Raw genomic sequence first — 25515 nt, forward strand, 5'->3', positions numbered from 1 at the left:
GCTAGAGCAATCTTTTTGGATTCTTAGCTTTCTCGAACTGTTATCTCTGAATTATACGTCATTCCAGCTGCCCATTTAATGAGCCTTGTTACAAGACATCTAGATAAGCAGCTTTAAAATCTGTGTATGCTTCTGAAACCTACAGGTAACAGGGAAAATGCCTGATCTTTCTATGACCTTGGCCTGTCTTTGCTTCGAAATCAGAGCCCGCTCTTGGGCTCTAGAGGAAGCTGTCCAGACTCCCTTTAGCACCACCCTTAGCTACTCCTGGAAAGCACCTTCCAGACAGCTTCTTTGCTGCAGTCTCTCTCACCCTCTGTAGCCACGTGGGTGCACATACCTGGCCTTGAACTTCCCTCGGGTCAGATCCCTGCTCGTAAGTCTCAGTGCTCTCTTGCCTCCATCTGTACCACACGTGAGCGTCTCTCTCCTGCTTTCATTGTAGCCCACAAGGTCCAGATCATAGGCCATTTTCTCCAGAAACCCCACTCTGACTCTTCCAGCAGATTCATAACCTCCTAGCCCTCTGGAGTCACAGGGCATTTAGATTCTGTCACCTGCACTCTTCGGTTCTTAGCTACAGATGTTCCTCCATGTATGATGAGTTACCTGCTCATTAATCCACCCTCAGCAGGAAATAACATGAGTTGAAAAGTCATTGAATGCCCTTAACCTGCCACCCATCACAGCTGAGCAACACAGCCCACTGCAGAGCATCTGTTGTATCCCCCTGTACCTGCAGGGCTGACTGGGAGCTGGATTCACCGCAGCTCTTTAGCATTGCGAGAGGATCCTATTACATATTGCTAGCCCAGGATAAGATCTAAAACTCTGTATTTGGAGTATGGTTTCTACCCAATTCCTATTGCTTTTGCACTATCATAAAGTCAGGAAATCATTAAGTTGATCCCTCCTAAGTTGGGGACTCTCTGTTTATGTTACCCTCGGTATCAGTTGGGATCTGGCAGAGAAAACATGACATGGTAAGAATTTAATTAAAGGACTATGTACAATAGAATGGGACAGGTGAAGGGAAATTGACAAGGGGAAATGAAGTACCCTGGAGCTTTCAACAACAGGAAACCCTTACTACCTCTAGGTTTGAAAGGGCACCGGGACTGGGTGTTTGCCAGCGACTGCTATAGCACAGTGTTGCCCGACAGGAGCTGAGAACTTCAGGCAAGGGGCTCAGCCAATCTGTGGCAGGTGACATTCCAGGCAGACAAAGGGCCTGACCTCATTGTACCTGGGCTCTTTGGTCTCTTGCCAGTACCTGCTATTGGCCAAATCCAGCTGGAAGCCAGTGGACAAGGAAGCCCATTGATGCTCTCTGTAAATCCTCCTGTGGCACAGGGCAGGGTAGAAAAAAGCAGGAAGCGGACCTGAGGGGCCAAAGGAAAATACTGCTGTGCAACTCATGCCCTTGGCTGTGCTGTTGAACTGGTTCCTGGCTATGACTTTGTTCTCAAGCTAGACTGAAAGCTCCTTGAGAACAGAGATCGTGGCTTGCAGCTAACTTTTGATCTTCCACAGGGTTTAATGTGATATGCATCTTATAGGGTGTAAAAATATATCGACTGATATATTGCAGATTGTGAGAAAAGAGTCACTTGCAATCCCCCACCTTGAATTTGATATCCCTTCAAGAATCTAACCCTCAGTTTCTCAACACATGCAACACAAATCTCAAATTCCTTAGCATGGCTTGGTACCTGCCCTTGGTGCCTCTGACTTTATCTGCATGACTTCCTCTCTCACTTACTTCACTGAGTAGTGTCATGTCTTAGTCCATTCTGGCTGCTACAATAGAAAGCCATAAACTGCCTAGCTCATAAGGAACAGAAATTGATTTCTCGCAGTTCTGCAAGTGGAAGATCCAAGATCAAGGCACTGGCAGATCTGATGTGTGGTAAAGGCCCCATTTCCTGGATCACAGCTGATGCCTGCCAGCTATGTCCTCGCGTGGTGAAGACCACTCTCTCCCTGCAGGCTCTTTTGTAAAGGCACCAGACCCAATTGTGAGGGCTCTGCAAGTTTGTTCTAACCACCTTCTAATACCATCACCCTAACGACTAGGATTTCAGCATATGAATTTTAGGGGCACACACACATTCAGACCATAGCCCCACTCCAGATAGTGTCAAGAATATGTTAGCTGTCTGTTGTTTACTGCTTAATTGGATAAAATAATGAGTTCCTAGTAGACTGAAGCTGAACTGCCTACATGTGATGATCTATCTTATCTTTTAGGCCTAGCACACACTAAATTCCTTGTAACTTTCTGGGATTGAATTTTTAATTTTTAAATGCGTGAATATGTTTTGAAAGAAACATTTTCTTATTCATTTTTTTTTCTATGAGCAGTAATTTTCCCAGTGACAATTTTCTTCCTTATACAAGACTCACTTTTGAGCTCCTGGTAAATCCTACCTACCTACTTTTTATTTATAAACATACAAAGCAGAATTTTTATAATGGGCAATAGCCAAAGTGCACATTCTTACAAACTGAATGGAGCCCTAGAGCAGGACAATGTTATTAAAGTCATGTCTACTCTGGTTGAGCTATAAGTTATGAAAATTAAACATGCTACTGTTTGTGAAAGAATTTCATACAGAGAGCAGCATAGAGGTGCGTGTTGTGGTACAGTGGGTTAAGCCACTGCTTGCGACTCTGGCATCCCATATGCAAGTGCTGGCTTGAGTTCCAGCTGCTCCACTTCCCATCCAACTCCCTGCTAATGGGCCTGTGAAGGCAACAGATAATGGCCCAAGTACTTGGGCATCTGCCACCCATGTAGGAAACCAGGATGGAGTTTCTAGATCTTGACTTTGGCCTGGCCCACACCTGGCTATGGCAGCCTTTGGGGAGTAAACAAGTAGATGGAAGATCTATTTCTCCTCCTCTCTCTGTGTTACTCTACCTTTTAGATAAATACATAATTTAAAAAAGTACCATATCGTTACACAATATAATAGATAATGATGCATTATAATAACAAAGCCCGAGGAGAATAACTCCCAGAATTTACCTAGCCCACTCTTTCTAAAACCTCAAGCAGTGTATTTGCCCCTCTATCTCCATGACATTCATTCAAGTTTAGGTCATCAGTGCTTAACAGATGAGAGAAATACAAGCAATGGCTAATATTTATGTAGATGGCAGTAAAAATTAATATAATTTCAATGTTATACCATTTGTAATCAAGACAGCTAAGGATTAGATTAACCACAATTTTTCCTTATGTTAAGCAATCAAAAAATATAAAAATGGAATTATACTTGTCAGGTCACAAAACAATATGCTAAGTAAAGTTCCCTAAGCATTTATCTTGTTCTCATTTTGATTAATGATTCCTTGTATTCCTTTGTCAGACAAAAGCCAAAGTGTGTTAGTGCTCCTTTTTCTCTTGTTTAATGTATAAATTATTACTAATTTGGAAATTAGTTAGCATTTTTCTTATTCGTAAGTAAGCAGTATTTAGCACTTATTGAAGTACTATGTAAATAATTTAAGCAAAGAATTTTCAGAGTATATTGAAGTTAAATGTTTTACCTCAGATTTTTATGTGAGCATCAGTTTTTTGGAGTACAGCTGTGGTTTGGATATTGATTGGCCCAAAGCAGAGGTTTTTGTCCTCAAGGTCTGTTATTACATGTGTGTGACGAGGGGAATTAAACCACTTAGGATGTGTTTTTTAAAAAGATTATGTATGTATGTGTGTATGCTTGTATTTCTCTACTTGTAAAGCTAAGTGGCAAATCTTCCATCTTCTGGTTTACTCTCCAAATGGCTGCAACAGCTGGAACTGGGTCAGGCTGAATCCAGGTGCCAGGAACTCCACCCAGGCCTCTCACATGGATAGCAGGGACCCAAGCACTTGGACCACCTTCTGCTGCTTTCCAAGGTGCATCAGCTGGAAACTGGATGGAAAGCGGAGAGGCTGGGACTTGAACCAGTGCTCCTGTAAGGGATTGCAGTTGGCTGCTTAACCTGTTGAGCCACAACACTGGCTTCCACTGTTTTCAGGTGGGGTCTTAGGGAGGTGATTGGATAGATTTGGGTCACTAGGTCACAGGTGAATCCTGATGCCTTTAGAAGGAAATCTAGACAGTAAGCACAGTCCCCTTTGCTCCTCAGCACTCTGCCAGCAAGAACGCAGTCACCAAAGGCCAAACCAATGGGGCCCAGCGAATCTGGGACTGTGAGCTGCCAAAGCTAAACTGAAATATACACCCTTTCTTTACTAAGTTAGTTGTCTCTCACATTTTGTCATATTGATGCAGACCTAATTCACGACTTACTTAGAAATTGGAAAATGGTATGAAAATAATTGTTTTGACGCCGGCGCCGCGGCTCACTAGGCTAATCCTCCGCCTAGCGGCACCGGCACACCAGGTTCTAGTCCCGGTCGGGGCACCGGATTCTGTCCCGGTTGCCCCTCTTCCAGGCCAGCTCTCTGCTGTGGCCAGGGAGTGCAGTGGAGGATGGCCCAGGTGCTTGGACCCTGCACCCCATGGGAGACCAGGAAAAGCACCTGGCTCCTGGCTCCTGCCATCGGATCAGCGTGGTGCGCCGGCCGCAGCGCACCGGCCGTGGCGGCCATTGGAGGGTGAACCAACGGCAAAGGAAGACCTTTCTCTGTCTCTCTCTCTCTCACTGTCCACTCTGCCTGTCAAAAAATAAAAAAAAAATTTAAAAAAATTGTTTTGAAAGGAAAGGTTGGTGCAGTGGTTAAGATGCCACTTGGGACACTCACATCCCATATCAGAATGTGTGGGTTTAAGTCCAGACTCCACGTTTTTTAAGATTTATTTTATTTGTATGAAAGAGAGAAAGGGAGGGATACAGAGAGTTTATAAAGAGAACTTTCGGGCCGGCGCTGTGGCACAGCAGGTTAACACTCTGGCCCGAAGTGCCGGCATCCCATATCGGTGCTGATTCCAGTCCTGGCTGCTCCACTTCTGATCCAGCTCTCTGCTATGGCCTGGGATAGCAGTGGAAGTGGCCCAAGTCCTTGGGCCCCTGCACCCACGTGGGAGACCTGGAAGCAGCTCCTGGCTCCTGGCTTCAGTTCAGTGCAGCTCTGGCTATTGAGGCCAATTAGGGAGTGAACCATCAGATGGAAGACCTCTCTCTCTCTCTCTGCCTCTCCTCTCTCTGTGTAACTCTGAATTTCAAATAAATGTTTTTTAAAAAAGAAAAGAAAGAGATCTTCCATCCCCCAAATGGCCACACTGCCTGGAGCTGGGTGAGGCAAAAGCCAGGAGCCTGGAACTCCATCAGGGTCACCCAAGGGGTGGCAGGGGCCCCAGCCCTGAGACCCTCATGCCCCTTCCCAGGAGCATTAGCAGGGAGCTGGAGCCAAAGCAGCGCAACTGAGCTTGGAGATGGCACTTGGAGGATGGGGGATGCCAACCTCACAGGCAGAGGCTTAACAGACCACGAAAACACCAGAGTTGCATGTCTGATTCCAGCTTCCTGCTAATGTATGTCCTGAGAGGCAGCGAGTGAAGCCTCCAGTGGCCAGGTCCCCGGCACCATGCCAGAGAGCTGGGCATTTTGGAAGTGAACCAGCAGATGCAACAAGATCGTTTATCTGTCTGTTTCTCTGTCTCTCTACCTTTCAAATACAATGAAAAATGAACAAATGAAAGGGGGAGGAAGGAAAAGAACTGTGGACTTTGGTGAAGGTACAAAGTAGTACAATAGAAAGCTGCAGTCAGACTGGCAGTCCGAGATGGGTTCAGGCTTGATCTCTGCTACTTGGTAGCACTTTACTTTTGGCTAATTTTGTACTCTTAAAACGTTTCTCCCAGTTGGATTTGAAAGTGTTATTCTCTGAGAACATGCATGGGGAACTTTTTTGGTAGGCCAGTTCAAGTCATGATTCTTCTAAAGGTACAGTACTGCATTGACTATTTAACTGTGGCTCACCTTAATTAGGAGGAAGCTTCAAGAGGATTTTTTTTTTTTTTTTTTTTTTTTGAGGAGGGGGACGTATTATCGGCCAAATCCGGATTCCCTCTGCCAGGGCTCCAACCCTGAAGCAAGACCTCTGTAGGAGAGGGTCAAGCTGTTACCTTGTCACTCTCAGATCCTGGTATCTATGTGAAGCTGAGGGTGAGCTCTGTGGGAGGTTGCTATGACAATTGCCAACAGGAGAGGCGAGGCACTCCGCAGGAGGTGGCTCCCTCCCCCTGGGCTTTGCCTGCTAGGTCCAGCCAGGGCCGGAGATGGGGCGGGGCAGAGCAGAAAGCACCCATGTCCCCGGCAGAACCTCAGACACCTGGCATCTCTCAGGAAGGAAGTTCAGGGCGACTTTCTGCCCTCATCCGGGATTTGTCCGGTTCTGCCCCAACCTCCTCCCAGACCGGTGAAGTGGCAAAACTTGTGACCTTTGGACAAAGGCGCACAGCGCGCCACCCAGGACGGGGGCACGGGTCTGCGGCGGGCGAGCACGTTTTCAGTCCACCAGGGAAAGGGAGGCCGCAGACGGCACAATGCAAGGGCAGACACATTCTGCACGTGCCTTGGAAGCCGGCGGGAGAGCTTGGGCTGCGAGGATGCGAGCAGAGAGGCAAGGCGCTGAAAGGAAGGTGTGTCTCTCCCAGCGGCCGCAGAGGGAAGGCTGGAGTTGCGAGGAAATGGGAGGCGTCTCTGGTGTTGATTTTTGCCTAGCAACCCACAGCCAACTGCTTCCCCGGCTGCCGTCCACGCGCGCCTCTCTGCCTCCCCCTTGTCCTAGCGACTGGAGAGCGGTCACTCGGTGTCAGTAAAGCGGGGAGGGAGAGTGTGGTGGAGGTGGAGGTGGCGGCGGGAGGGCAGCCCCCTTTGCCCGAGCTGGGGGTTCCCGGGCTCAGGGCGGCCCCGCCGCGGGGCTCGGCCATCCGCGGTGACCCGCGCACAACTAAGTTGTCCACGTGATGAACCGGGGGACGCGGGTCGTTAAGTCCCCGGGCGCGCTGCGGGGGAGACAGTATTGTTCGCGAGCAGCCATTAGGTCCGCCAAGCAGAAAATGCGGCCGTGTTTGGGGGCGCGCGGGGAAGGGGAGGGGTCTCTGCAGCGAGGTCGGTGGGTGGGGGAGGATGCGGGGGTAGGCTGCGCTCAGGGCAAAGGCGGGGCCCGGCAAGGGCTAGGGCAGCCGGGGAGGGGGCCAGGCGTCGGTGCGGGAGCGAGGGGCAAGGGGCCGATGGCGGGAGGCGGACGTGGCCGAGCTGTGCCCGGAGCCGATCCCGGCTGTGCAGGCGCCCGGGCGGCCGCGTGGGGGTGGGGAGCACGGCAGGGTGCGGGACTGGGCCGGGGGCAGCCGGGGGCGGGGCCTGCGGCGGGGGCGGGGCTGCCCTCCCGGGGCGCGCGCGGGCGCGGGCGCGGGCGCCTGGGCGAGAGTGCGCGGGGGCGCGCGCGCGCGCGAGCCAGGAGGAGGCTCTGGAGCGAGGCGGTCGGCGCGGCGCTGCCCGCTCCCCGCGCCCCTATGTGAGGGAATCGGGGAGGCCCGCGGCGCGCAGGGGAGGGCGAGGCATGAGCACGGGCCGGGGGGTGCTGCGGCCGCCCGAGGAAGAGGAGGACGGCGGCGGCGGCGAGGAGGAGAGCGGGGGGCTCCCGGCTGCGGGCCCGGGCCGAGGGGATGCAGCCGGCTGTGTGTGTCTGGCTGTAGCTGACGCGAGGCGGCCAGGCGGCGCCGGGGACCCGCCCGAGGGGCGACCGGGAGGCGGCGGCCGCCGCGAGAAGTAGCAGCGGGACCGGCGGCGGCGGAGACGGCAGCCCTGAGATGCATTTTCCTCTCCAGCGGCCATGTTAACCAGGAAACCTTCGGCCGCCGCTCCCGCCGCCTACCCGACCGGTAAGGAGGGCTGGGCCCCCCGCGCCGCCCCCGTCAGCCCCAGGCCAGCCCCGGAGCTCGTGCGGCCACCGCCGCGGGACCTGGAGCGAAGTGTGCGGTGGGGAGCGGGCAGCGGGCTGGCGGCTGGCGCGCCCTCGCCTCGCCTCGCCCGGCTCCGCGCATTGTTGCACGCGGCCCGCAGGCTCCTTCGCGGGAGCCCTCGGCCCCCGCCGGGCGGCGGCGCGCTGGGGGCCCGGGCGGGGTGCGCCGGGGCCGTCCCCCACCCGCGCTGTGAGCTCGGAGAGGCCGCTGCGCCCTCCTCGGCCCCGGCCGTCCGCAGCGCGGGCCGCGAATCCCCGGCCCGGCTCGCGAACTCGCGCGCCGGTGCCCGACTTAACTTTGCCGCTGTGGCGCCCCGCCCGTGGGGGCGCGCTGGGGAGCCGGGGCCCCGGCGGGTGTCTGCCACTGGAAGGAGGGGTGTTCTGCCCGGAGGGGCGGTGGGGGAGGTCGGGGTTCGGATGACTTTTTTCCGCCCCTGACCCTCTTTTGTCTCCTCCCGTGCGTGGCTCCCAGGCCGAGGAGGGGACAGCGCCGTTCGTCAGCTTCAGGCTTCCCCCGGGCTCGGCGCGGGGGCCCCCCGGAGCGGAGTGGGGACCGGCCCGCCCTCCCCCATCGCCCTGCCGCCTCTCCGGGCCAGCAACGCGGCCGCCACGGCCCACACGGTGAGACCCCGCCCGCGGGCGGCCACGGGTGGGGGGCGGCCTGGAGGGTTCCCTCGGGGCACAAGCGCCCGGGCTTCCGGGGCTCGGACGCCTCCGAGGGAAGGTCGAAGTGCGTGCGGCCCCGGTGACTTGGGCGAGCCCCAAACTGCAGCTACAAAAGGAAGATTCGTGGCGTGGGCCCCCACACTTCCCCCCGCAGAGCTCGCCCACCCCCAAGCTTGCCTTCCTCATTGTCGCTCTCCTTCTCCCTTCCTTATTTTTTCTGTCCTTGCTTCTCAGAGCTCCACGCCCTGACCCGGTAAACATCTGTCCTGCCCCCCCCCAACACACCCTCCCGTGGGTCGTGGCTATTTATAGAAACAGATATGTGTTAGGGGACAGTCAGGCTGTCCTGCTAGGAAAATCGATCCCCCCAAGAGCCTCCCAGGCCCGGCTGCAGCCAGCAGGGAGCCCCACCAATTGTCCCCCCGCGTGTGTAAGCATGTTTTATGAGTGCTACAGGTTTGAGCACAGCAGAAATTGTAATTAACATTAACAAAAATAAGCGCCACAGCAGCAGTCAAAACAAAACCAGCCACCCCGGCAGGATCCTGCAGTTGGGCATTATGGGGCCAGCCTTGCTCCGGAGGTGGGAAGACCAGGGCACCTGACAGGTGCTGTGTGCCCTCGGAGCCCCAGGAGGGAGGGGCCGGCCCAGCCTGGCCCGGCGTGGGACCAGCGGCCACCATGGTGGGCAAGCTGCCCTGGACTCCAGCATGTGCTTTCGCTTTGCTCCCAGCGAGAGCCCTCGGATGGAGACTGCCAGCTCCCAGGAGGTGATCTCAGGGTTCAGAGGTTTTGCAGCTTCCAAGCGGAACCACCTAAAATGGTTCTGCATGAGGGGTGCGATTTTGTTTGCCAAGTGAAAAGTTGAGTTCTAGCAAAGGGGAGCAGCTCTGGGGATGGTGGGTTCTGGGGAAACCTGTTTATCAGAGAATCAGAGAGGCGATCTAGGGTGCAGTTTGCACCTGTTAGAGCTAGGAAGCTGCTTTGTTATTTACCTCCCTTCTGACAACACAGCAGTTGCCTAATCAGTGTTGGATTGTTGATGTCAGGGAGAGTCTTGTTGGGAGGATGGATGATTCTGTATTTGTTAAATGTTCTTATCACACTGTTGTTTTAGAATCTGCCATTGGTTTTAGGGGTTTGGGTTTTTTGTTTGTTTGGTTTGGAATCATCTGGCAATTTGGCAAATGTAACATCTAGGGTTTTTTTTTTTCGCCCTGTGTGTTGATATACTCACATGACGTGATGTGAACTGGAAAAAAAGTACTTAGTTTACAACTGGATTCCAATTTTGTCAGGGTGCACTTTGTGCCATCAGAGCCTCTTTACAATTGAAATGTGTAGTGAATGTAGGGAAGGCAGAGTCTCCCCTGGAGGAGCAGCCAGTACTGCTGCAGCCAAGACGCCCTGTGTATGTGCTTCTGAGGACTGGCCTGTTTCAGACATTATGTTGCTGCTGATTAGGTACATGGTTTCAGAACTGTGAATGTGGTTGGTCGTTGAGTTTGGATTTTATTTGTGTAACATCGCAGATTTCCTAGAACAGGAGAGTTAAAGGAATATAGAGTTTATCACGTTCTGCTCCTTTGATTTGCAGAGGAAGAAACAGACATGTTAACTGGTTTGGTCAGGATTCTCTAGTTAATTCCTATCAATAAACCCCACACCCTCCCGAGTGTGGTTTTGACATACTGTCCCACACTGGTAATCCTAGGAGATTGTATTAACTTCATTACAAGTGAAGAGCCTTTGCAGATCCGTATTCCCCTATGTCTTTCAGGTTTCTGTAAGTTTTTTAGTTTTTAGTTCCAGAGCAGTTAGGCCTGGGAGGAGTTGCTGTGGAATGACTGGGGGACAGGGGCATTAAGGAGAGAAAAATGACCTGGTCGCTGGAGCTTGCCCATGCCTTCTCTTATAAATGATGTAGTGGGCAGGTCAATATGTAATTATGCAGACTATGAACTTCAAAATTTATTTAGTCCATGTCCCTTTATTTTCTATCTTCATGCATGTCTTAATTATAGTGTATTTCTTTGTCCTAAAAATATTCCCATTTGTCCTCAAAGTGTAACTATGTTTATTTCTATCAATTTTTTTTCTTTTAGTGTTACCTGGAAGATGTTAATATATTTGTTTTCAAAATTCCAAAGTGTTAATATGCATCACTTTCATACTGTTGGAGTGTTTGAAGCAGTCTCCCATTACCAGATTCACCTTTATTAAAAAATTGGAATTAAAGAATGACTATTCACATTTAAAAAATAGTAGTGTTTTGAAGAAGAAAAAGTAGACATTTGACTCAGGGCCACACAGACTGTCAGTATGTTTGAGGAGGAGCTAAAATTCCAGTCTTTTTGGACTCAGTTCTATTCCCATAACACTACACAGCATTTCTAAGTTGACTTCGGAAAAGTTTTGAAAACGCCCAAAAATATTCACACAGTGAAAACTCTGCTGTTTGCCATTTATTGTTGGAAGACAGTGAGGCTACTCAACTGCTCGGGCTATTGTTCTTACATAATTTTTAATACGAAAATATTTCATGGTCAGAGAAAGCTTTGTAGGTCCCACCATTTTAACAGTTTCAGCATCCCTTCAGTGTATATGTTTAAATGTGGCATACACTATGCTAGACAGTGGCAAATGGTGATGAGCCACATTCTCAGACTTAAGGCGGCTGGACAGGAGTGAGAAGTTTTTAATATGTTGAAGTGAATGTTGTAGTCCTGGCATTTGTATCCTGGAAACATTCCATCTTTCCTAGCTTCTTCCTGCCTACCTTTTTTTTTTTTTTTTTTTTTTTTTTTTTTTTTTTTTTTTGGTGGGCTCATTAATTGTGCTTTTGAGTTTGGTTGCGATTTTTAGAATTCTGCAGTGCTTGCGACTGCGTGTCCTGGGGCCTCTCCGTGAGTCTCCTTAACATCTGGAACGTTTTTGAGATTCATCGCGCTGTTTTTAGATATTGAGTTGATGTGTCTGCTCTCGGCACTTGTAACCAGCTGTGCTCTGCCTGCAAGTCTCTGCTGATGCACAGCAAGTTAAGATCTTGGGACTGAGGTCCTGAGGGACGGCTCCCAGCTCCCTGGGTATTGACCAAGTGGAGTTTCCTTGTGAAGGTGCAAAATGTAGTTTTGAACAGCTCTAAAAGAAGTGAGAGTTTATAGAGCACTTACTGACCTGTGTTGCCCCCAGCAGCTATTGATCAAATGCTTACTGTGTGCCTGATAGGGCCTCACCAAGATAAGAAGTGACCCCACCCTGGAATTGCTCCCAGCCAGGTGGGTACATGTGATGTTAAAACAATTACAATGAAATGAAGTCAGTGTTACAGCAGCACTGTGTAAGTGTAGGAGGAACTGTTAAGTAGATGAGGCAAAGTTTCAAAGGAGGTGAGAATTAAACAGGCATTGAAGGGTGGTGAATAGAGAGAGAGATCACCTGGACATTGGAAGGAAGGAGATTCCCAGCAGCATTGGAAAAGGGCAGTAGTAACAGCTCTCATTTGCTAAGTGCTGTTCTGTGGCTTTGTACGTATTACCTTTTTAATCCTCCTAATAGCTCTAATGAGGTAACATTGTTACCTTCTTTTGCAGACAAGGGCACTGAGGTTCAGAGAGATTAACTACATTACCCAGGGTCACACAGTAAGTGCTGGAACTAGGGTTCATTTCGTAGGTGTCTAGCTGAACATCTGTGAGCTCCTAGTCATTATGAAATGTGACCTCACCAAACGGAGAGCAGCACAGAAGGGCATCATGTTTCCTTGATTCTTGGGGAACCCAGCTTTGTTCCTTTTGGGAAGAAGACTAACAGTGGTGGATGAGACTGGAAGGACTCAGGTCATCAGGCTCTACATTTTAGAACCTCGTGTTCGCTCTGCTAAGTTCTTTTCTGAGTCTTAGAAACAGGGTACGGCTGTGGGCCTTGAGCAACAGCACGGGCAGTTGCACCTTGGGACTTTTCAGTGGTAACTGGAGCACTGTGGAGAAGAGAGTTGAGGAGTTCTAGACTAAGAAGCAAAGGAGCATGTTCTGAGGCCGCTTCAGTTGCCTCCATGAGAGACACAGGGCCATGAGGTGAGGCAGTGTTGGTGAAAAGGGCCAGAGATGGACAGGACTGGGCTTCATGGTGATTTGGAAAGAGGAGAGAGATAATGACAGGGTTTTCCAGGTGTGCAGTGCCAACAATTCCCAGGTATAAAGCTCGAAGGACTAGGTGGAGGTGTTTATTAAAAATTGAAGATCAGGTGAAGAGGAAACCTTTTCAGAAGGAAAGTCATGCACTGAGTTTGAGTTGCGGGTGAGGAAGGCAGCCAATCAGCAGTCGGACATGTCCTTCTTGAGTGAAGGAGGCACAGATGTGGCAGATCTGAGCCACAGGAGTAGCTGTGCTGTTCGCTGAAGCCCTGGGTAGGGATGTGGCTCACGCAGGCAGAAGGGAGTGTTAAGGAATCAGAAACCTAGAACAGAGACTTGAATCCAACTAGGGTAGATGAGCTAATAGCTGATAGTGCAAAGGCAGTTGGAAAAACAGGAGGTGGTCTAGCTTATTGGCAGACTCTTTAGTTCTAGTCCCCAAAATGTCTGTGATCACATTTGAATTATTATGCACAATATAGAGATGGCTATAGCAAAAATGGAAGTGACTTTCTGATGTTCAGAAGTTTTACTTTGCTGTCTTTTTAGGAATCCTTGCAGCCCCAAGGTTGCTTTTGTCCCCAGTGAAGCTCGGGCTTTTTATAGCATGGATGCTGGTGTCGTAGGTTTTTCTTTGACATGTATCCCTTCTGCCTCCAAGAGAGTGGGTCTGTGGGGCAGATATGTTTTGAATTCCAGGTCCTTTTATTCCCTGGTACTTGAAAGACTCAGTGGAGAGGAACACATGCAAAGAGTAAAGTTGGGAAAGTAAGGCAATACACAAACCCATGCTACGTGTGTACAAGGATCCTTCAGGAATTTCCTGGACAAATGAAAAGATAAAAGATTTTGAAATGCATGCATAATTTTTTATGACATGCATTTTCTGTGAACTTTTCAAAGACTGCCTGTGACTACCCAAGGCTTTCCTAATTCCTTTTTATGGATGGCACTGCTTCTGGCATCCAGCGACAATAAAATAACCTGTCCAGCCACCCTTGCCAGGATATAAGGTCACCTAGCATGGATTATCATCCTTAAGTTTAATGAAAGAGCTCAACTAGAAGTCTCCTAAAACTCTTTCTAATAAAATCCCTGAATCTATGAAATCGTGGTAAGACAGGCCCAGGCACTACCTTCCCTTTCATTTCAGAAGGGAGCAGAGAGAGAGTATGTGCCATAAATGGTCATTGTCCATGTCACATGTCAGTTAACAAAAATGTGAAGGTCTTGGTCTGCCAATAGGAAGGACTTGAAATTTCTTTTTATAACCGGGGTGTTCCCATACCGTCTCCACAGATGCTGTGTTACATATACACAGCACTGAGAGCAGTTCTATGACTCTCATAAGGTAGGATTTAGAAGGGGAAAATAGAGAAAATGCTGATGGCCAAAGACTTCAGAGCATAAGTTCCTGGAGAGCAGGGACTCTGCCACTTCTGTGGCCAGATTCCTTTGAAACCAGTTGAATGAATGAGGTGAGTTGTGAATGAAAAATTGATCTTGAGAATTTCATATAAAAATCACGCAGCAGTCTGCCTTAAGATTTGTGGTTGGGGCTGGCGTTTGGTGCAGCAGTTAAGATCCCACTAGGGATGCATGTCTCCCATATCAGAGTGCCTGGGTTCGAGTCCTGGCTCTGCATCTGATCCAGCTTCCTGCCATGCTGGAAGGCAGCAAATGATAGTTCAAGTACTTGAATCCCTGCCAGACTTATGGAGACCTGTATTGAGTTCCTGGCTCCTGGCCTTGACCTGGCCCAGCCCTAGCATTTGTGGAGTGAAATGGATGGGAAATCTATCTGTCTGCCTTTCAAATAAATTAAATGAAAAATAGATGAATAATGACATCTTAATTGTTTAATTTAAAAAAAAGCTCATGGTTGACTAAGGCTGGAGCTGGAGGAACCCCTAAGTGGTTGGGGGTGGGGTGGGGAGGGCAGGATCCTGGCTGTGAATCTTCTCCCACCTGCTACCAGTGGTGACACTGAAAATCTCAAGTGGATTCTCAGTAAAAGCCAGGGCCTCATGAGTCTATACCATCAGTTTTGTTTAGACAGTCATGTGTGCCAGAAATAGAAACTGCTACTTTGTTTTCCTTGTTGGAATGCTGAGTATCCCAGCAGCTCATAGAAATACATGTCTTAAGAGAGCCCAGCCATTGACCAAAGGAAGGCCCCAGACAGTGTGGTGGATGCTTATTTGTTGGGCTGAATGGCCTTAAATGGTCATCACAGTCAGACCTTTTAAAAATAGGGTAGAGGTTTACAAGATACTGCAGCACGTATCTGTGTGAGAATCTTCTGAGCCTAAAAGCACAGTTTTCTTTGTTGCTGGATCATGCGTGTTCCTAGGTTTAACCAGATTGCCAAAGAAAGGGGAAATATGGGGGCTGAAGTGTTTTTGGACTAGAGCTCAATATTGGGGAAAGAGTGGTAAACAAGACCAGGCATGATCCCTGTGCTCCCACTAATGAAGAACTGCTAACTGAAGTTGGAAAGGTGCAGGTGTGGATTGGGTATAACACCTGTGACGTGTCAGCCCCTGTGCTAAACATTCTGGATAGAATAATAATAGAGAGAGAGCATCTCTGCCTGCGCTGGGAACTCACATTCAAGACTACGAGTGTGTCCAGCAAACTTCTCCTTTCTTAGGTGTGGCATTTATGGGCTCCTCTTTTCAGAATCCTGTGTTTCATAGCCTTATGCAGCCCACTAAGCCCTCTTTCTTTTGGGTTGTCACAGCCTGTCTGCATTAAACTCACTGTCCTTGCCAGTGTGATCCTGGGGCCCCCTTCTTTGTGTCTAGCTTTTTTTGTTCCTGATTCTGGTCATGGATTCTAGCCAAATTGGGTTTCGTGAGGGTCAGGGATGGGGGCTGGCTTAGGAAGTGTCCTATTTGAACAGCCCCCTTCCGTGCTGGTGATGTTTCCCGTCTGCCTTCCAGATTGGCGGCAGTAAGCACACCATGAATGATCACCTGCACATCAGCAGCCACAGCCACGGACAGATCCAGGTTCAGCAGCTGTTTGAGGACAACAGTAACAAGCGGACCGTGCTCACGACACAACCAAATGGGCTTACAACAGTGGGTAAAACAAGCTTGCCAGTGGTGCCAGAGCGGCAGCTGGAGAGCATTCATAGACGGCAGGGGAGCTCCACCTCTCTCAAGTCCATCGAAGGCATGGGAAAGGTGAAAGCCACACCCATGACACCCGAACAAGCAATGAAGCAATACATGCAAAAACTCACAGCCTTCGAACACCATGAGATTTTCAGCTACCCTGAAATATATTTCTTGGGTCCAAACGCAAAGAAGCGCCAGGGCATGACGGGCGGGCCCAACAACGGTGGCTACGATGATGACCAGGGATCGTATGTGCAGGTGCCCCATGACCATGTGGCTTACAGGTACGAGGTCCTCAAGGTCATTGGGAAGGGGAGCTTTGGGCAGGTGGTCAAGGCGTACGATCACAAAGTCCACCAGCACGTGGCCCTAAAGATGGTGCGGAACGAGAAGCGCTTTCACCGGCAGGCGGCCGAGGAGATCCGCATCCTGGAGCACCTGCGCAAGCAGGACAAAGACAACGCCATGAACGTCATCCACATGCTGGAGAACTTCACCTTCCGCAACCACATCTGCATGACCTTTGAGCTGCTGAGCATGAACCTCTATGAGCTCATCAAGAAGAACAAATTCCAGGGCTTCAGCCTGCCCTTGGTCCGCAAGTTTGCCCACTCGATTCTGCAGTGCTTGGATGCTTTGCACAAAAACAGGATCATTCACTGTGACCTTAAGCCCGAGAATATTTTGTTAAAGCAGCAGGGTAGAAGCGGCATCAAAGTGATCGATTTTGGCTCCAGCTGCTACGAGCATCAGCGTGTCTACACGTACATCCAGTCGCGCTTTTACCGGGCTCCCGAGGTGATTCTGGGGGCCAGGTACGGCATGCCCATCGACATGTGGAGCCTGGGCTGCATTCTGGCAGAGCTCCTGACGGGCTACCCCCTCTTGCCTGGGGAAGACGAAGGGGACCAGCTGGCTTGTATGATTGAGCTGTTGGGCATGCCCTCCCAGAAACTGCTGGATGCATCCAAACGAGCCAAAAATTTCGTGAGCTCCAAGGGTTATCCCCGTTACTGCACTGTCACGACTCTCTCTGACGGCAACGTGGTCCTCAATGGAGGCCGTTCCCGGAGAGGGAAGCTGAGGGGTCCACCCGAGAGCAGAGAGTGGGGGAATGCACTGAAAGGGTGCGACGATCCCCTCTTCCTTGACTTCTTAAAACAGTGTTTGGAGTGGGATCCTGCCGTGCGCATGACCCCGGGCCAGGCTTTGCGGCACCCCTGGCTGAGAAGGCGGTTGCCCAAGCCTCCGACCGGGGAGAAGACCTCAGTGAAGCGGATAACCGAGAGCTCTGGTGCTATCACGTCGATTTCCAAGTTACCTCCACCTTCCAGCTCAGCGTCCAAACTGAGGACTAATTTGGCACAGATGACAGATGCCAATGGGAATATTCAGCAGAGGACAGTGTTGCCAAAACTCGTGAGCTGAGCTCCAGTCCCCTGATGCTGGTAATCTGAAAGATACGAAGTTGCTGAGCCTTACTGGGTTGAAGAGGAGTAGCTCAGACCTGTTTTTATTTGTTCAATAACTATTCATTTGTATCTTTTCAGCACTTAATTTTAATGTAAGAAAGTTGTCTGTTTTGTTTTTATAAAAATACATGGGGACAATGCTTTAAGTTTTTATACTTTCTGAAACTGTTTTTTTCTTTTGTGTGTGTTTTCCAAGTACGATGAGCCTTACTGTATTTCGTGTGGCAGAGGAATCACATCAGTGGCAGGCCATTGATTAATTCATGACTGCCGCGCATCTGCAGATCGGTGGCACAGACATTGACCATGCTGTTTTTGGTTCATAACATATTCTCCCCAAGGTGATGGCTCCAAAGGCCCTCTTCCTCTCCCCGTGCCCAGAGACAGCACGTCCTGCTTCCGTTTTCCATATATCTGGGTGGCAGCGGTGGTGGGGGGAGGTGGGTGGGTCAGGACAGAAATGATACTGTTTTTTAAGAGTGCACCTTAGAGATTTATTTTTGCCCCCCTGAGGTGGCTCCCAGATACAAAACCAGATCCCCCAGGTTTAAATTTCCCAGTTAGCAGTCTGACACTCAGAAAGCCAGCAGAGCAGCCCTTACTGCATGAACGGAAATGGAAATGCCTGTTCCTCCCAGTTCACTGGTGTGATTGGCGTGCTGTTTGGTCAAGAAGCCTCTTGTCACAGAATTTGTCTGGCACCTAAATTTAGACATGTATCCCACGACCGTCCCCCACTTCCCTTTTTGATTTTCTCCTCTCTGTTCCTCTTTCACTACACATCTGTCGCCTGCATCTAGTTGGGTCTTCTTCCCTCAACTGTATGCCCTACAGTACAGGAGAGACATTTCAGCTGTGAGGACGGCCATCATTTCATTTGTAAAAAACAGCAGCCTAGCTACTTAGGGTGGGGATTTGCGCGGTTGCAAAGGAGATTGGGCAGATTAGGGTGAGTTCACACTGTTCAGGTGCCACAGTCAGGTTCTCTTAGCCTGGGAAAATATCCGCTCATTCTTCAAAAAGAGAGTTGGAAATCCTCTTGATGAACAGAAGTCACTGTGGCTGTCCAGGGAGGCCAATTTTAACAACACATTTCACGGAGGAAAAGTTCAACCTCAAGTTAAATGGTTTGACTTGCTCTTTGCGTCACTAGAAGAACCACAGAGATGGCATTCCTCTCTTTTTATTTTGCTTTCGTTTGGATTGCACTGATTGCTTTTGTGGGAATGACACTTTACCTGGAAAAGTAACTGAGAGCTAGGGAAAAGAATATTTTCTTCTCTGAATAATAATTATTTTCACAGTGAAAATTTCAGTATTTTATCACTAATGTATGAGCAGTGATATATATATATATATCAATTTCAAGGCACGTGGACAAAATTTTTTAGTATGTGCAATTTAATCTAGAAAGATTTCTGCCTGTTTGGACAATAGGTTTTGGGTAGTATAAATTAGGGTAAGTAATATTTTATATGCACAGATATTATTGTATTGCCTGTAAATTGACTAATAAGTACTTAAAGCATGGTCCCCAGTGAGGCCAAGAAAGTTTCCGGTTAAGTTCTTTCCTGATCTTATTCCTACATTTTCTCTTTTTTAAAAAAGAAAAGTAGTTTTGAATGAAACACTTTACTTATCTTGAGGCTTTGTTGGTTAATGGTGGGGAAAAAAATGCTCAGGAAATATTTCAGATATTTGCCAAAAAAACAATAATATTAGCTTATTAATAAGATGATATTGATACTTGCTTTACTATTTAAAGGTGTCACAGATAAATTAATTTGTACCCCAGTATTTAGAAATGATTGCTTCTTTCCCTTTGTCAAATTCTTTAGCATATTGTACTCATTTCTGTGTGACCTGTGGAAGTGCAATAATATGTTACGAAGTCGCATTTTAACTGATGCTCACATCAGGATACCCCCCAGTCAGTGGCTACAGAATTTCAAGATCTGTGTATTTATTACTTAAAAGGTATAAGAAGTGTTAAGAATTGGTTTGGTGGCTTTGTAAAACCAGGAGCCTCTTAATGATTATTAGTTTCTTTAGGTCATTAAAATACATAAAACCATATCAAAGGCCATTTCCCCCTCACAGTGCTCCTCTTCCATTTCCATATTTAGGTTTAAATGCGTGAACTTGAGCTGCCATTATTAATTTCCCTGTAAAGTGATTCTACTTGTGCACACACTTGTCTTTCCCCTGCCACCTGGAATGTTCTTAAGATGCCAGCAGTGCATTTCTGTCTGCATTCACAGATGCAACCGGAAACTTTTAAGCCAAACTACGATGTGCAGCGCTATGGGGCTTTTTTTTTTTTCTTTTCTTTTTTTTTTGGTCCAAATACAGTGAGATTTCCTCTATTCACAAGAGCTGCCACATTTCGGTATCTAGTAATAGAGCTGCTTAAAGGAAAAATTCTAGCTTGATTGTAATGTCAATAAAGGAAAGATGTTGCATCTTATGTGATTTTAAACCATAAATAGATGAAGGGCTCTGATAGGCTACTAGGAGTTGGCTTGGAAACAGTCCTTGGTCTCACAGGTTACCATTGTCTAGGGATGTCTGAGCTGTTTTCAGATTTAGGACTAGCACAGTGTTGTCTTGTCTTTGGTTGCAGTCTCATTTGGCTCTGTTTCTTGCACCACCAGAGTGTTCATTATCACTTTAAAGTGTATTGCTACAACGGTGGAACAACAGCGTGATGCAAGACAGTGCAGATTAACAGTAGAGGAGAAATCGTGCCCTTAGTGTTAACAATGTGCCTTTTGTTCTGAATGCCATGTTGTAGGGCATGCATTTTTTGGCCTCTTTAACTCTTTGAATACTAGGCAGTAAGGATGGGACCCACCTCTGCAAAGATACATCTGTCTTAAATATCTAGTTCCAGGCCTTAATAGAAACCATAAGGCATGAATCATCATCAGGCACTGAAAAGATAACCATCGGTTAGTTACACAGGGAATTCCTATGTTTTAAGGGGTTAAAGATGGTCTTTGTTGTATCTTAACATCAAACTGATTTTTTAAATGATATTTTTTTTGTTATGCTAACACTAGACAAAAATCAACTGTATTTGTAAAAATTTACCTCAAATGATTTAATTTTATAGTCTGATTAATCCCAGGGCATTTGGTATGAACCAAAGTGCATTCCTTTTCTATGTGCCTGGCTCTAGTAAGGGTGGCCAGGGATTTTTACAATTTGGGTGCAAGGCACTTAAGCCACTTTTAAACTTAATGGGTGGTTTGGAGTCACATTAAATGACTCCATTGGAATGTTAGGAAACACTTTAGGCATCAGTAGCATTGGGCCATATTGGAATCTTAAAATAAAAGTGTGAATTATTTTAAAGAGAGCATTCATTTTTGTAATTTTTTTCATCAAGAATATTTCTGGTAAGCAGAAGACTTTTTAAAAACCTGATTTGGTTGGTAAAGGTTTTAATATTGCCCAACATAATGCTGTGGTAGCATTTAAAAAAAAAGTATTCGTGAACTCTTTGTTTCTTAGGGGCTTGTACATCTCTCTGCTATGGACATATATAAAATTCATTGTAATTATACTCAGCTCAACTGCTACAGTTATGTCTAGGCAGGGGCTTGGGTTTTTATCGAGCAACAACTTAGACATGTGACTGTAATATGCTGCAACTGTGTGTACTGAAAACATGTGAAAATGGTCGAATGTGGACTGTGTACATATGTATGTAAACATTTCTGTGAGATGCTGCTGTCGCCACTTAACATGGAATATGTTCTAGTGGATTTCAATCCTAGTGGCCAGTTCTATGATACTGTATGTATTGTACAGCTGATGACAGGAGTAAGACTGTTTAGTGAATATTTGTTAAAATTTATTGTTGTGGCCAGAGATAATTTCAGAATAAAATTTTAATGTCCTACCTTACTTTTCTCCCCTTTTCTAACTGTAATTTACCTCCTGATCTATTTCTGGTATTATTCTTGCTCTGTGAGCCTCAAGAAGGTTTAGAAAGCCAAATAGATCAGTTCTCTGTCAGTGCCTTGACAACTTAGGTCATCCTACTAATTTGTTCATTGCAAGAATTTATGTATTAGGTCACCTATAAGCAACGCAAACTCCAAGTAAGGAGTAAAGATTGAGGAGGTAGCTCCTTTCTCAGGATACGCTGTTCCTTTCCTCTTATCATTTCACGTTTCCTTCATGCCATCCCTGTCCTGTTCACTATCATTCTAGAGCTCCCAGTCTAGTTTTTTAGCCTTCGAAGGGTACTTAAGCTGTGGGCCGTCTATGCACACCAATCTTCCTTTTTCTTAGTGTTCTCACCAGCTGCCCCTTATGCTTTCCAACACTTGGGTATTTTTGCAGTCTTTGTACTTGGTGGTGTCTAGGGGCCTCATGTTGGGGGTTTTCATGTCTCCTGTCATGGCTGGGTGAGGAAATAAGGCCTTTGAAACTGCAGCTAACTCCAGATTTGTCAAGGACACTAAATACCAAGCTCAGAGTTTACTCACAGACAACAGCAAGCCCATGATCTGGTAATTTGTCAGACATTGCAGGGATGGTACACGGACATATATTTCCCTCGTGTGGAAAGAACTACCTCATATTCTTATTTACATCCCTCCTGCCACCAATGGCCCAGAAATGACTGTGGCTTCAGGTGTCAACAATGCGATTTGTTAAAACGAGGAAATGCTATGTAAGAATTCCCGAGCCCACCCTTTGTCTTAGCATTGCCTATGCCATAGCCCTCAGGGTTGCTCATCTAGCTTCTCAAAGGTTGCTCCCAGTGCAAAATATATACAGAGTTTTAAAGATGTGCATTGTATGTAGCATTCAAAAGCGGTACTAAAAGGAGCAATTTAGATTTAAAAATATATTGTTCAGATCTGATTTAGAGCAGCTTATAATTCCCACTCACTCTCTTCTCATCAGATCTTTGAAAGCTCTTAAATTGATTAATACTGTATTCTGTTTGAATCTCTAATAATCTTTTCCCTTTTGGAATCAACAGCTATATGATATTCTTGGCACTTCAACGTTGCCTGTAAGCTAGCACTAGAGAATGTTCCTAGCTGACCTTGATACTGGTCTTTTAAAGAAGGGAAAATTGGCTTGATTACTTTGTTTTAGAAAGAGAGCATGAAGAGGGATTTGAAGAAAGGGTATTTGTGGTTTTGCTTCATTGTTTTCTTTTTTGAAAGTTTGAATTACATTGCATTTCCTTTGGGCCATTAGACAAATACATACTTGTCATTGGTGATACTTAACATTGTCCAAAATGAAAAATGACTGCCAATGTGTTGCACACACAGAAGAAAATTGCATCTTACTGCAGAGTCTTTGGTTTGTTTATTTGGTTTGACTTTGACTTACTGTTCTGCTATAGTCACATCCTTAATGTCAGTGGACATTTCACACATAATTGGAGGAGGAGATAATTGCCATTCTCTTATATCTCAAATAAGTTTAATTAATTTTAGTTTAAATTAAGTTTATTTAAAATAATTTAAGTTTAAATGAATTTTTACTCTTCCAAAGAAAGCCAGCATTTTGAGAGCATTAACCGGTCATATGTAATAAGTAAGAAGTATCTGTTTCCTCTGTGTCATGTGTTCCAGAAAAATCTCCTTCACATACCTCATGGTATCTTAGGAAGCTCATGATGTTCATCTTTATACATCCCTAGGAGCTATAATTATCGGTGGATATTTGAAGAAGCTGAAGTGACTTTGTAAAAACGCTGCAAAATTGGGGGTTTAGGTTGTAATCAGATAGTTTTGGTCTCGGACAGCCAACGCAAATCCTTAACCACACAGCACATGCACACGTTTAGAAAGGGGAAGGAAATTTGTGCTATCAATGGGCATTTCTATGGAATATTTTTCAAATGAGAGAAATTACAAAAAAACCGAGGAGTGTGGCATCTGAGCATCTTAGTCTCTTAGGTGCATTGAATAACTTCAAACACGTGCACACCCCTCCATTAGTTGTTGAAGAGTGACCTCATTTTGCCCTTTGTGGGGAGGTTCATTTTTGTAGCTTTACTCTCTACTCTGTTCTTAAATTGCTTTTTACATTTGAATGTATGAAAATATTTTTGACACTTTACTAATTCTCAGGGATGAAAAACTAAATTTTACTGACTGTAGCAGCAGGTAAATCTCTTCAATTTCAACGTCCTCAGGTTTCCTATCCTTTTCTTCTATATTTAAGAAAATCTAGAGTGCCTGCCAAGCAAATATATAAAAATTAAAATTTCAAATACAATTTTAAAATACCAAATTGTAAATAAACCATTTTACAAACTAAAATATTGTGTCTTTCCTTGCTTTTTATCCCAAATTATTCCCCCTCCTAAGTTTGAGGAGTCTTAAATATCTAGACTCTTCATTTTCAAAAATAGAGTGTGTTGTTTATAAAATAAAAATCCACAGAGAAGTCCAGCACATTCAACTAAAAGTTTAGTGAATTGTATCAGTTGCATTTTTCAGGAGGGGGGGAAGGATTGCGATTAATTGCAAATTTATGTAGACCTACAGTAAATAAATGTATAGGTAAATTTGAACATTAATCTGAATATGCTACTTTCCTAGAATTCAATTCATTGAAATTGTGACTTAGGGAGGCTAAAATTACAAAAGGGGAAAAAAATCCAAGTGATAATGCATCAATTGCATGTGACATTCAAATATCAAATATCTATTAAATGCCTACTACCTGCTACTAAATGCTGCTACCTTTTACAGTATGTTCTATTGTAGGCAAGTGGTAAGCAACACAGCCATAGCTACTGTGTCTAGGAGTGTTTTAGACTGGTTAGGAAGGCAAGCATTATGTAAATGATTGCGTGAACACATAATTGTAAATGTACAAATTGCTTGTGAACGAAAGGCATGTGATTTTGAGTGTGTATGTGTGGCAGAGGGAATTGTCTTGTATGGATAAAGGGTGGCTTCCTAGGGAAAATAGCTATTCAGCTGAGAAAAGAACAAAGGCAGAGAACCAGGAGCTGGAGGGAACCAGGTTCCCCTGGTTGGAGCCCAGAGAAGGGGTCCGTCGGTGTGAAATGAAGCTGGTAGGTGGTTGGGCATCAGACCACAGCAAGCCTTACAGATGCCGCTAAAGATTTTGATCTTGAGGTGCCAGGCGGTGACTGAGATTTTTAGGTAAGAAAATGCCATGAGCAGATGGGCTGTCCCTGGCTATTTGTGTAGAATGCTCTTAAGAGGGTAAGAGTAGCTCAGGGAAGACCAATGACAAATGTTTGCAAGAAATGGCAAACTGGACCTCAGAGTGGGCATAGACACTGAGAGAAGAGGGATTTGAAGGCTCTTTTTAGGATGTATAAATGTTCAGGTAGAAAGAATAGTGGTGTTACATTGTGTATCAAAAGTAGCTGTTGCTATTTGAGTGATTTGCTACAGTGCATCAAAGGGAATGGCAGAATCTGATTTGTTGAAGAAAAGAGAAGATTGCAAATTATTGCCTTTGGTTATAGAGCATGAGGTGCTGGTGAGCTATTTCTTTTGCTGAAAATTTGAGGCCTTTGAGTAAAATCTCATTCATTTATAAAATCACAACTTTTTTTTTTTTTCAGGCAAGTTTAGATTCATAAGAGATTGTTTAAAAAAAGGGGGGGGGGGAGATTCAGATTAAGCCAAATTCTACCCAAAGACACAATCCCCTTTGGCAAGTTGCCTTACCCTTCCCTCTTCTCCTTCCCATCCTCCCTTGCTTCCATAGAAAGTAAACATCTGCTTTATAAGCACATGTGGATATTTTTTTACCCATGGGGGATACATTTGAAGACTCCTAGTGGATGTCTACAACACTGGATACTGAATCCATTCAGACCTATGTAAATAATGTGTGTGTGTGTGTGTGTGTGTGTGTGTAATATATACAGATATAATATACAGATATAATGTATATAATATTTATACAATGTTTTTCCCTATGCAAACACTACTTTAATAAAGTTTATAAAGTAGGCACTGTAAGAATTTAACAATTAATAGTAGAATAGAACAATTATAGCAATATACTGTAATAAAGTTGCCAGCATTGCTACTCTTGCATTTTGGGGTCATTGTTCAGTAAAATAAATGTTACACCAGCACTGTGATACTGGGACAGCTGATCTGGTATCCGAGATGGCTCCTAAGTGACTGGCGGGCTGAGAGTGTCTACGGTGTGGAGAC

The 25515-nt window shown here is 46.4% G+C and overlaps 1 protein-coding gene across 2 annotated transcripts; it reads left to right on the forward strand.

The window, feature by feature from the left end:
- The first annotated feature begins 7413 nt into the window (after nucleotides 1–7413).
- On the forward strand, nucleotides 7414–23625 carry DYRK2 (dual specificity tyrosine phosphorylation regulated kinase 2). Of its 2 annotated transcripts, XM_070052580.2 has the most exons (3): nucleotides 7414–7844; nucleotides 8397–8545; nucleotides 15672–23625. In XM_070052580.2, the coding sequence occupies exons 1-3, from the start codon at nucleotides 7796–7798 to the stop codon at nucleotides 17277–17279; spliced, it is 1806 nt and encodes a 601-aa protein (XP_069908681.1). In that variant the 5' UTR covers nucleotides 7414–7795; the 3' UTR covers nucleotides 17280–23625. The 2 variants fall into 2 exon arrangements, with proteins under 2 accessions (XP_069908681.1, XP_069908688.1); XM_070052587.2 differs by lacking the exon at nucleotides 8397–8545 and having other exon boundaries at nucleotides 7685–7844.
- The last annotated feature ends 1890 nt before the right edge of the window (nucleotides 23626–25515 follow it).

The sequence above is a fragment of the Oryctolagus cuniculus genome, chromosome 11, assembly GCF_051225735.1.
Source record: "Oryctolagus cuniculus isolate XC-2025 breed Fujian yellow rabbit chromosome 11, ASM5122573v1, whole genome shotgun sequence".
NCBI classification, from domain to species: domain Eukaryota; kingdom Metazoa; phylum Chordata; class Mammalia; order Lagomorpha; family Leporidae; genus Oryctolagus; species Oryctolagus cuniculus.

What these genes read in the sequence shown, in the direction of transcription:
- DYRK2 (XM_070052580.2), top strand. Translation starts at nt 7,796, where the DNA reads ATGTTAACCAGGAAACCTTCGGCCGCCGCTCCCGCCGCCTACCCGACC. An exon ending in TCCCGCCGCCTACCCGACCG is followed by an intron (nt 7,845 to 8,396) that starts GTAAGGAGGGCT and finishes CGTGGCTCCCAG; the next exon opens with GCCGAGGAGGGGACAGCGCC. An exon ending in CGGCCGCCACGGCCCACACG is followed by an intron (nt 8,546 to 15,671) that starts GTGAGACCCCGC and finishes TCTGCCTTCCAG; the next exon opens with ATTGGCGGCAGTAAGCACAC.